Source organism: Lissotriton vulgaris, chromosome 4_1, assembly GCF_964263255.1.
Source record: "Lissotriton vulgaris chromosome 4_1, aLisVul1.2, whole genome shotgun sequence".
Taxonomy (NCBI): Eukaryota; Metazoa; Chordata; class Amphibia; order Caudata; family Salamandridae; genus Lissotriton; species Lissotriton vulgaris.
In genome coordinates, this window is record NC_141691.1 from 1,468,580,174 (window position 1) to 1,468,592,347 (window position 12,174).

Genomic DNA, 12,174 nt, shown 5'->3' on the forward strand with positions numbered 1-12,174 from the left:
CCCTAGAACACAATTAAAAGTGACACAATTAAAAGTGCTTTCTATTTATAATTGCTGTTCTAAGTATTCACAGATAAGTGCTAAAAATACAGCTTTAGGTGACTGTTTATTTCTGGGCCATCAAAATAATGAGCTGGTAACCCTAATCATAAGACTTGAAGTTTGTTGCAGGATCAGCACATTATTTATTTCCTCCATCCTCAATCCTTGATTAATGCCATTATAGCAATAGTTTAACTTATATCTGAAACCCTACACTTCAAGATTCAGGGAATGCACCCTGCTTTCAGACAACTCACTTCTCATTCTCGTCTTCACTTTCACGCTCACCCTGCACTCGCAGCGATCACAATGCACTCTCACTGATCACCATGCACTCATAGCGATCACAATGCACTCACACTGATCGCCATGCACTCACACTGATCGCCATGCACTCACACTGATCGCCATGCACTCACACTGATCGCCATGCACTCACACTGATCGCCATGCATTCACAATGATCGGCATGCACTCACAGCGATTGCCATGCACTCACAGCGATCACAATGCACTCACACTGATCACAATGCACTCACACTGATCACCATGCACTCACAACTTTCACCCGCTCACCCTGCACTTACAGTGATCACAATGCACTCACAGTGATCACAATGCACTCACACTGATCACCATGCACTCACAACATTCACACGCTCACCCTGCTCTCACAGTGATCACTCTGCACTAAAAATTTGCTTGCATTGTTCACTCTGTACCTCACCTTGCAGTCACACGAGCACACTTCTCATCTTGCACTCATGTGACACTTCACTCACCTGTCCCCCCTCACTGCTCAATCTGTAGCTCACTCAAACAAGGCCATCACTAACCATGCACTAATTTGTCCCACTCTGTACTTACAGCCGAACCCAAATTCATATGGTCACCTCACTCAACCTGTAGTCACTCCTTTTACCCTACTCTCACACTGTTGCATTGCTCTACGTGCAGTCACATGGACAATCTTGTCACCCACACAGTGCAGAAGGTTAAAGTACCTGGTGCAAAGAAGATGTACCATTCATATCACAGAAGTGAGTGTGAGTAAACTATGATTATTTTGTCAGACAGATGCTATAGAGAGATGAGGTGTATTGTTGGTGAGTGATAGTGAGGGAATTCATGGAGAAGGTGGAAAGACCTTTGCACCGTGTGCGACCAGTGCTAGGGCCAGCCCTGGCTGGGAGTGTTAAACCCCCCGAAGTTTGGGTCTAGTGGATCCCCTGCTTCTGCCTATTATTATTTACATTTGTAGTGCGCTACTGTTACCAAAATGTGTCCTGGGGCTAATAACCATCTGCCTACAATGTGAGAGAGGGATCCGGGGTTGGGAGAGGAGAGAAGAGAGGGATGGAAGGAAGGGGTGAGAGGAAAGGGGCATGGGTAAACTGCTTAACTCTGCACAAGATCGCCAGGGTTTGAAGGAACCCTTGCTGCTCCCAGCAATGGCCAGGTGAGCTTCTAATGTGGCAGCGCATATTCCTGCGGAGTGGGAGGCCCTTCACAAAGGTTGACTAGACATCTTTCTGATGTTCATTGCTGTATTTTGGTTATAAACTGGTACTGATGGGTTGAAATCTTTCCTCCGTGTTACTGTGTTTAAAAAATGTCAAAATAATAAAGCAATGCTATCCCAAAATACGCAGTATCACAGAACATTATTTAAATTTTCTACTCACACAATTTAGTCAAGCCTGTTGCATAATTTGTACTCACCTGCCTCATAATTCCAGTAGCCCTGCCTAGAGGTTTAGAAATTTTTGTCAGGAGGGGGGCCTTACGCCTGTAACTGTTGGCAGGGGGGTCTTGGCTTCCAAAAGTTTGAAGACTCTGCCCTAACGGGTGATTAGACGCGCTCTACAAACCCTGGTTGATTAATTGAAGTTATTAACCAAAAACTGGAAGAAGGCCATCTCCAGTGCTGATTTTTCTTAATATGGGGCACCTTGGGAAACAGAGATATAATGTGCCAGTGTTTGTGACATGTATCCTATCAGCTAGAAAACACATTTTCTTTGTAATGGTACCAATTTGTAGATTTTTATTGCTGCAGCTCATGTCACTAAATCAAATTGTAACAATGGAGGAAGCACTGTGTTCGTGTTTGCTTCACTCGGCTTGGTCAAAGCCATATCAAATCTTATGAAATGAGTTGGATAGACATGCGCTCGTAGTAATGTAATTTGCGAGCCAGATCTCATTACTGTATGTGGCCACTGTTTGCTTAATTGAGGCAGCCCTTAACATAGCAAGATCGATTTTACTTGCTGTCCTGTTGTGCAAACAACAGGTCCATCTGGTGCCCCTGTTCCTGATTATAATAAACATAGAGAAGCTGCAGGTGACCACATGTTGAGAATTTTGTTGAAAGTAGGCCAGGCTGTTTTTTGTTTTATTTTTGAATGGCGTAGAAGCGTCATGTGACTTTACATTGATGTCTCCAGACCTTGGGTCTGGTTGGCCGACAATATATGTAATCAGAAAGAATTTTTTTAATTACGTTTTCGCCACAGAATGCAAGTACTCTAAAGGAAACTTTTAAATACTCGATTGTATACAAGAGTCTATTCTGAAGACAGAAGGGAGGAGCAGCAGTCAATTACTGGGTTTCCAATTACATGCCCACGTGATTCAACAATGCAATCTGGCATCCGGATATCTTTCTACCTCTAATAACACAGTGACCAAAATGCAGTGTGTGCTTCTAAACTCTTGCCGCGTAGTTAAATATTGACTTGAATATCCTGGGCGATCCACCAGTCTGGACTTAGTAGCTGGGACTTCTTTGGGTTATCCTAATTTATAAATTGGATAGACCCCTGAAAAAGGGTGGGGGGATAGGCATTATCTGTAAAGATTTCCTTGAAACCAAATTTGACACAGCAACATCCACAGATTGTGTAGCGCTGCCTTTCTGCTTCAAGCTTACAAAAAAAAGCAATCTTCCAAGGGTCTGTTTATTTACCGCCCTCCTGGCCCTAGGAGTAGTTTTTAAAAATACTTTGGCTCACAATTAGAAGCTATGGTTTGCAGTAATGATTTCACAATTGTAGAGGGCTTTAACTTTCTTCTTCAAGTCCCTGAAGACGAAGACACTATGGCTCGCCTGGAAACTACGAATGCTCTTGGCCTCCTGCAATTACTACATAAGCCTACTCCTTTGGCTGACCATACCCTAAACGGGATCTTCTCAAATAACCATCATATTGCAGTAAAAGACTTAAAGCCACTATCTTGGTCCAACCACCTTGCAATTACTTTTGAAATCAATATTTCCCACATAGCCCAACCTAATCAGGCACATGGTGGTCCAATCAGCTATCGTACCTGGGACAAAATTGTTAGCAGGCAACTAATTCAGCAACTTTTATGCTCACAGCCTATACTCTCCCAGGATTCTGAACAAGTCACTCTGTAGTACTCCGAATAGTTAAACTCTGCTAGACCCCCAGAAATAAACCAATGCTGGTAGGAAACAACCCTCCGTTACATGGTTTACAGATGCAGTCAGACAGGAAAAACAAAACTGTAGAAGGCGTGAAAGAAAATGGAGGTCACATTACTGTGCACATGATAAAAATATATATAAACGTTCTATGACCAAATGTGAATGTCTACTTACAAAGGAAAAAAATGGGCTGCTATTATCGCAGCTAAAAAATCCTCTAAGGAATTATTCCAGATGATCCCTAAAGTCACCAAACTTCCTGGCAACAAAGAAGCAAGCAATAGCCCACTTTTTTGTCACTCGCTTGCCCAGTGTTTTTGTGATAAGGTTGACCAAAGTTCGCCACCAATCAAAATCTAGCCTCTAGGGAAGATACCTACAAAAATCCCGCCACTGCTGACAAAATAATACTCTAGATGCCCTTGAACAAACAATTATTCTTGAATTCTCCTCAGTTACACCTGACCAAGTGATCAGGCTGATTCACCTTCAGTGGTAAAACTGATCCCAGGGCCCATAGTTACTAACTTAACCAGCATCTTTAACTCTATGTTTGTGGCTTGATATTTCCCATCACTTTGGAAAAAGGCCTTAATTCTTCCTCTTCTGAAAAAACCGAGCCTAAACCCCGAAGATCCTACTAACTGTCGTCCCATTTTCCGCCTACCACTTCTTACAAAAATTGCAGAGAAAGTGATGAATTAACAAATGGGGCAATTCATCCTGGGTATCCATCTTCTGGACCCAACACAGTTTGGGTTTGGACCTGGACACAGCACCGAGACTGCTCTGATCAAGGCAACCGAGGAAACAAAGGCGGCATTGGATAAGGGAGAACCTGCGGCCCATATTCTCCTCGACCTGTCAGTGGTTTTTGGTACGGTCAGCCATACTGCTTTGATCGACCGCCTTGAGGCTTTCGGGATTACAAAGAAGGCACTTGCCCTTCTGAACACACTCTTGGAAGGAATAGATCAAACTATTGCCCTGGATTCATACACCTCTAAACCTTTTTCTCTCCCTTGCGGGGTCCTGCAAGGTTCCTCGCTTAGCCCTACATTGCTCAATCTTTGCATAACAGAGCTAGCATTGCTGATTTAATCCTTTGGATTCTCTGTTGTCTCCTATGCAGATGAGACACAAATTGTGTTGTTAGCATTCAATAATGTATACATCAGTGTTGTTAAGTGCCATTATTGTATGCATGCAGTCAGTGTCTGGATAAACAATATTTGCCAAATCTAAACTCTAGAAAGACCGAGGTGATTTTTTGGGGGAATAATTCCCAGTTTTGGGCCCCATCCTGTTGGCCATTGGAGATGGGACCACTCCCAATTCCAGTAAAACAGGAAAAGAACTTAAGAGTCGTAATTGATGACAGGCTGAATTTTGGAAATCAAACCAATTCAGTGGTCTCATCTTCATTTAAGACCTTGAGGATTATTAAAAAAATTATTCCCTTCATCCCCTCAGATACTAAGAAAACCGTAATTACAACCCTAGTTTTGTCAAAAATTGACTATTGGAATCAGTTGTACCTAAATTTGCAAGAGCAGTATCTGAATAAATTGCAAACCATGCAAAATGTGTCAGCCAGATTGCTCTTGGATTATTTTCAAATTTCAATCAGTCAATGAGGCCATCAGAAGGCTTCACTGGCTGACAGTGGAGACCCACATAAAACTCAAGGCGCTTTGCACAGCCTACAAGGCTTTGCATGATATTGGCACTCAATTCTTGAAACAAGGTTTCAAGTGGTATAAACCCAGCAGAAATCTACAATCGGGTAAAGAAAGCAGTGGTCTCTAGATTCAAGGGAATTAACTGGGGAGGAAGTTATTTTGTTACCAGGCCCATCAAAACTTGCAATTTGCTTCAACCTCATATCAGGGCTGCTCCCTCCCTGCTTGCATATGGGTAAAAATAACCATGAGGGTTTACCAATGCAGTGTAACAAACTAACAAAGCAAAGTAGATCTAACCAACTGTTCCAGTGCCTGCCCTGGTCTTTATGGTTACTGATCCATAAGGTCCTTAGAAGACCCATCCACAGCCCGGAAGTGAGTACTAGCCTCACTTCCATGCTCCTGTCCTTCAAACTCGGCTTACCTGACCTCTTCTGACTTTAAATGAAGGTCTAAACCCTGCATGCCTGTGTAAAGCTATTGTGATAGCACTCTCTTTCCTGATATTCCTGCCTAGATTGACAAATAAGATATATATTTGACCTTCGCTCAATAAAGATAGTTTAATTGAGTATGCTTTTGTTCCATCTTCATTTATATGGGGGAGTATGATGAATCTCTGGTAAGCCTGGCCACTGATTAACTGAAAAATACAAACGGGTGGCTATTAAGTTGTATCTTTTGGTTTCTAACCACAGTATGATAGGCAGGTTGTTTGGGAAGTTACGTTCTTTACACATAATTCTAATTTTATGAAATCTGGATTTCAAAAGACGTGCACATTAAAACAAGTTACTATCGTATTTATTGTTAAGAACTTAGTATTTTATTTTTGAGGGAGGATGGTACCTCCTGTGTGTGTCAATTGTCCTTCTTTCCAAGTGACTAAAACGCCTGCAGTTTGTATTACAATGTTGCAGGGGACGACTGGTAAGTTTTAGATGTTGTATCATATGTTGCAAGGATAAATAAATACTTTTAATAGACAGCAAATTGCCTAGTGCGCCCTCCATTTTGCACTGTCTTTTTAGATTGTATCATAAAACCCTTGTTCCCCATATAATATATATTTTTACAAAATGTGATAAAATATGATCTCACATAGATTAAACAATTACAATTAAATAGATCTACAGGAATCCCCATTCCCACAGCGTACACCATATTCCAGAATCAAACCAGAAGGACAGTCTTCCCAATATTTATTGATCCTAATAAGAGAACAGCCGGGGACCTCTGAAATTTTATAGAATGGTCAATTTTCTGCTAAATGTATATCCGCAGTTGTACTAATTTATAAAAAGCTCTTGGGACTCCAAGAAAACATTTTATCTAAAATGCTGTTCATCAAAAAGCTAATATGTTTAGTGGTGGATGCATGCTGATTTCATATTTGCTTCCAATTCAGGCAGTCTAAGGATAGTCCTACGGCATTGTTATGAAATATGTTTCAAAACGAAAAAACAAAAAGCACAATGTAAATGTCAAGAAGACAGGGGATCACCTCCTAGGGTTTTTGTAGAATAGACATATTAACTGCTCTGAACATTCTTTTCACTCTAGTGCTATGCTTGACTCTTCCATTGTATCTGCTGCTTCTAACTATACTAGCCCTCCTGTCATAATGGAAGTGCTCGCCCCTTAAGGGCTTCAAAACTTCAAAATGTAAATAAAGTGCTCTGAAGATAACAATAATAATTCCAGTGAAAGTAATTCAGAATGGAATCAAAGACTATGAAATAGTGTCGAAGATTGTTGTTGGGCTTTTTCACCAATGCATTCTGCAATCCACATACCTGATATAAATCCCATGTATAATGGGATTTGATATTGTTGCTGCTGTTGTGTCATAAAAATGCTCAAAGTCAAATATGCAAAGATACTCCTCACCTTCAATAAATATCTAGAAAGATGAGCCTTCTCTATGATTTGTATATTTGTTAGGGGTCAGAGCATCATTCTGAAGTTATTTACAAGGTTTATCGCATCACTTTGTTATGCTATGCCAAAGTTAACATTATGAAATATGATAAATAAATGTATGTGTCCTGCAATGGAGGGATACTTAAAATCATGTATCAAATGTACCATGTATGCCTTAAAAGTATTCAAAATAACAAATGTTGTATTTGTTTTATCCAGGGAAGGCCATGGTAAAATATCTGTTTTCGCTGTCAAAATGACTTTGGCTACAATGTGTGGAGGAAAGATCATGGACAAATTGAGATGTGAGTAATGATTCCTTTATGAGACAGCACATGAGGCTGGCATTGATGTCTTTGTTACATGAGGCTGGCATGGATATCTGCATTACATGAGGCTGGCATGGATTTATGTCTATTTCAGAAGGCTCGTATGATAGTAGTATTTTCTGGTTTACAGCTACAGCTTGCTTCTGAATGTTAATTTCATCATCCTCCTTTTAACTTCTGGCATGTTTTTATGGTATCTTATACACTGAGGGGGCGATTATGATGGCGGTCGGAAAACCTCCCCGACCGCCATGGTAGCGGGAAAAGTCCGCCAGCAAGGACCGCAGCATAACCGCCAGTCCAATTAGGATGCTCCGAAGTTGAAATCCAACCGCGGCGGTCGGATTCTGGCGATTAACATTGCGGCGGTAGCTGCTGCCAGCAGAACCACTGCAATGTTAAAAGGAGCATGTCCTGCATCTCCCTGCACTGCGTGGCAGGCACTGCACAGTGCCTGCCACCAGGCACAGGGAAATGTAGGGGGGTACCCCCACAGTGCACCAACACACCCCAAACACATCGGGGGCCCGCAATGGGCCTCCGGAACATGTCTCCGCCACCCTTTCCATGGCGGTTCCACTGCAGCGGAAAGGCTGGCTACCGCCGGCATCATAATCGTGCCGGTGGTGTTTGGCCCTGATCCGCAACAATTGTAGCGGTCCAGCTCAGTCCGCCAGGTAAGCAGGCGGACTGCAACCGACGGAAAAGGAGCGGGCGGAAAATCACACCGCTGCGGTCACAACTGCGATGCTAATCAGCCCGCCAGTTTTCCGGGTTTCGATTGCGGGCGGATGGCGCCACTGGTACGGCGGTTGCCAATACCGGACCGGCAGCGGCCATCTGCCCGCCATCCTAACCGACCCCTAAGATCTTGGAGGGGACAATTTGCCTCACCCTGAAGGCTAGTCAAGTCCTTGTAACCCCCTCCCCTCGATTCTGGACCCATAGGTCAGAACAGTGATGCATGTATGATTGTAAATTTACATTAGCGAGGCCATCTGTTAATTGCCACTGCTTGCAGCTAGTTTGAACAAGAACCCTGCAGGCTGAGCAAAGCACAGCTTCCTGTTTGCCAAGCAGGGATCCCAGGAACCAGCCCGGTCGAAGGTCACACCCAAGAAATTGGGAATGACACACCCTTCTATTAGGGCGGCGCTTGATTGAATATGCCCAACTCTTCATATTTTCTCCACCATGTTTTTTAGAGAGATTGGTTGAAAGGTTCAGCTCTTGCATGAAACAAACAAAAGTAATAATTAATGTTTTTAGCCAATTAACACTATATCGTCTGAATGCAAGAGCACAGGTACGGGCTTGCTCCTAACTGCTAATCCTGTCCCTTCTCTGTGACCCTCACCGCTAGTTCATTAATATATATTAGGAACAACACTGGTGCAAGGACTCACCCTTATCTCACACCCGGCGAGCTAAGTCGAAAGATCTAGAACATTCCCCATTTTCCCTAAATCTGACTGAGGCTAAAAGGTCGAATTGGAGAAAGTCAACCAGATCTTTGCCTTGGCCTTTGCCCAGCAGTGATGTCCATAACTTAGATCTATTCACACTATTGAAGCCGCACGACAGGTCAATAACAGAAAAGTATAAAGGACAGGATTTGGCTTCAGTGCATTTACTGATAAGCAGATGTAAAGTTAGACATTGTTCCAAAGACCCTACACCTGGTCCTGCATATATAGGAAGACAACACATTGTCCGGGTGGCTTTAAAGACGTGGATACATAATTAAAGAATGATATACTCAATCAAAGTTTAACAATTGGAACCAGTGGCATTACCAGAGTACAGAAAAAGGTTAAATATGCTGTTTTAATGCACTTTCCAAAAAGACCCTCCTCCAATACACATGTATGATGTTCAAACCCTATAGATGATGATGGTATGTGAACTAAATAAAACTTATGGAATTAATGGGGCTAGGTCGGGCAGCAGTGTTAAAGAATGACATTGAATCCCTAGACTAGACAGCGAAGTTTTAATTTTAATTCCTTTGTAAAACTCATCTTAATGTCAGGTGTGGAACTAAATAACATACGTTAAAAAAGGCTTTAAAAAAACACTAAGGAAAATGAATGTAAATACTCCCCAATAAAAGTCTGGTTCAGTTGGCGTCCATGAACAATACCAAAAGTATATATATTCACCTTTGACAGTGGAAAATCGTGTGTTGTTTGCTGTTCAATTATTGTTATAGTTTGGCTAGGTATCACATAATCTACATTTTAAATGAAGATGATGCCTCAGAATCATTGGACCCAGGTCAGACCTTGAGCACTAACTTGATTACTTTTGAATTGGTCTCTTTATGATGTGGAGGTGGTCTTCAGTCACAGCATTGCTGGCATTTGGTCACACCTTGTGAGATACAATTCTAGGAATCACATCTAGAAATAGAACAGCATTATGAAGTCGGTTTCTGTAATTTGCTTTGAAATGAGAATAGTTCTTATTCACTATGCTTTCAAGAGTGGAGATCTCTTTTGAATCCTTCTGAATTAAGAGGCAATTTGAAAAGTGTATTTTAGAGAAGTACCTAAAGGAAGTGTTTCACGATTCGATGCAGTCATTTCCTTTTCTTTTTTTTTCAAACATTTGATTTTAATCCATAGAATGTTAGATTGGCTTTAAAAGAATGTATATGGTAAAGAAATGTACTCCTTGAAGATGAGTTGGACTAACTTCATATAACCCTGTTTTGAATTAAAGCAAACAACACGAGTTTGCCTTTCATTGAACTGTAATGAGGCAGTAATGCATTTCTTCTTGTGCCTTGCTTTGGTAATTTTTTTCACGTGCAAGAATTTCTGCTGGGACCTCTGCCCACTTGTTTGTCTTTAATTAGTCAACTTTCCTTTTGAATATTACAGTATTTGGACTTTCATTGGAAAGAATGAAGCAGCGTATTTCTTTATTTCTTGACAGTATGAAAAATCCAGATTCCACTTGGTGTTTCAAAGTGGTATGGAAGCCAAACCTCAATAACTTGATCCCCAATATTTCGAACACCCCAATTTTCACCCAATTAATTCAGCCCCAGAATCTTCAGTAGTTCTAGTGGTTAGACACTACGTTCCTCGCGAAAAATATACATTTCAGCAGAATAAAACAAATTGAATGAGGACCCGTTAATAATCGAGTTCTAAATCCAAAAAAGGCAAACATAGATTTATTAAAGAATCATTAGTAAATGTGATACAGAGAAAAATGCATGAATTGCAAAGAAGCCCCTAATACACTAATACAGAAAACGTTGCATAATTATGCAAGTCTAAGAAAAATCCCAAGAAATCATTAAACCATCAATTTTCAAATATATTCTTCACACGATAATACACATTTTCACATGTAAAAAAAAGCTACAACAGTGGCAGCTTACCCTCCTTCTGAACACTCACAGTGAGAGGCCTTTTGGAAACAGCTGAGTTCTTCTAATGAATCAGGTTGGCGGCAACTCTTGTCTTCTCAAGTTACCAATATTCCAGGGTCACCTGACTATAAGCCAGGGTGCAACTATTTCCATTGGGTGCCAACAGTTTCCAGGGTGCCCCCGACATTGGGACAATCTGATCAGCAAAAGCTGTTTATTTGCAGTTCATTGAGGTTTTGCTACAACCCTTGGCTACCAACGAAGTTGCCACCCTGTTCTCCTGCTATAAAGAAACCCTGAACCATGACTGTGACTAGGTGTGACACCGTTAGAGAATTATAAGTGCCTACCAACAATCAGGAGTGAACTGGCTGTGATTTACTGCACAGACCCCCTCCCCACCACCTCCCTATGACTCTCCATCATGCACTCTTTTGAGACCTATATCCCTCATTTCCTGATTGGGTCCTGCTGAGTCTCTGAGATCCCTGAAGGGTTTTGATTCTTCTGATCTCCCTCCTGTTGGATGTCATGAGCTGTCGGCTCTAATGTTGAATGGTTATATACACTTAATGTCAAGAAACACTTAAACTGGGGTCACATGTTTGCCCTAGAAGCAGCTAGGACCTTCTGTTTTTCTATGCTCGTTTTAAACACCCTACATTTATCTGCTGTAAGTAAAAACGTATTCTCTAACTAAGATATAGCTCAGTCCCTGACATAGCTTGGACCTTCACTTTTGTGTGCATAATCATTTTAAATGTCCTACATTTCTCTCCCGTAAACAAAAGCCTAGCATTTTTGTTCCAAACCTGCTCTATTTTGGAAGACATTTTCATAATGCCCACAAGCCCTCTACATTCTTCTTTGTTGGATGGTTAAAATTTGAAATCATTAGATCTTTCAATCTGAGATTTCTGGCATTTATAGACTAAACATCCCCAACACCACAGAATGATTAGTTGATCCTTTGTACCATGGCGGATCATCTACAATTGCCTATGGCAGCTAGTGCCACTCCAGCTCACGACCTAGCCCAACTAGATCATTCAATTTTCAGTCTCTGCTCTTTGGTGACCTTGGTGTAGCTCATATGATCCATCAAGATATTTTTATATTTCTCTACAGATCTTGTAAGCCTGTAATCATCACTTTTTACTATGGCTCACCCCATCTGTACTGATGTTTATCACGTCTCAAATCATACAACTGCAGTTCTTTTTTAAAGTTCAAAATAATTTTATTGAAAAGAAACAAGGTGACCATACAGAGTATATGTTATAAATGGTATAACATCACAGTCCAATCTTATCTTTGAACAGAAACGGAAATGGGCTAACAATACATAAGCAGATC

At 41.3% G+C, this 12,174-nt stretch overlaps 1 protein-coding gene across 17 annotated transcripts in view; it reads left to right on the top strand.

The window, feature by feature from the left end:
* DTNA (dystrobrevin alpha) overlaps positions 1-12,174 on the top strand; it is a 693,791-nt gene that overhangs the window by 346,964 nt on the left and 334,653 nt on the right. For all 17 annotated transcript variants that reach the window (XM_086965704.1, XM_086965706.1, XM_086965705.1 and 14 more), the window contains exon 5: positions 7,324-7,409. In XM_086965704.1, coding sequence (XP_086821830.1) covers positions 7,324-7,409 — 86 coding nt within the window. The remainder of the gene's footprint in view (positions 1-7,323; positions 7,410-12,174) is intronic.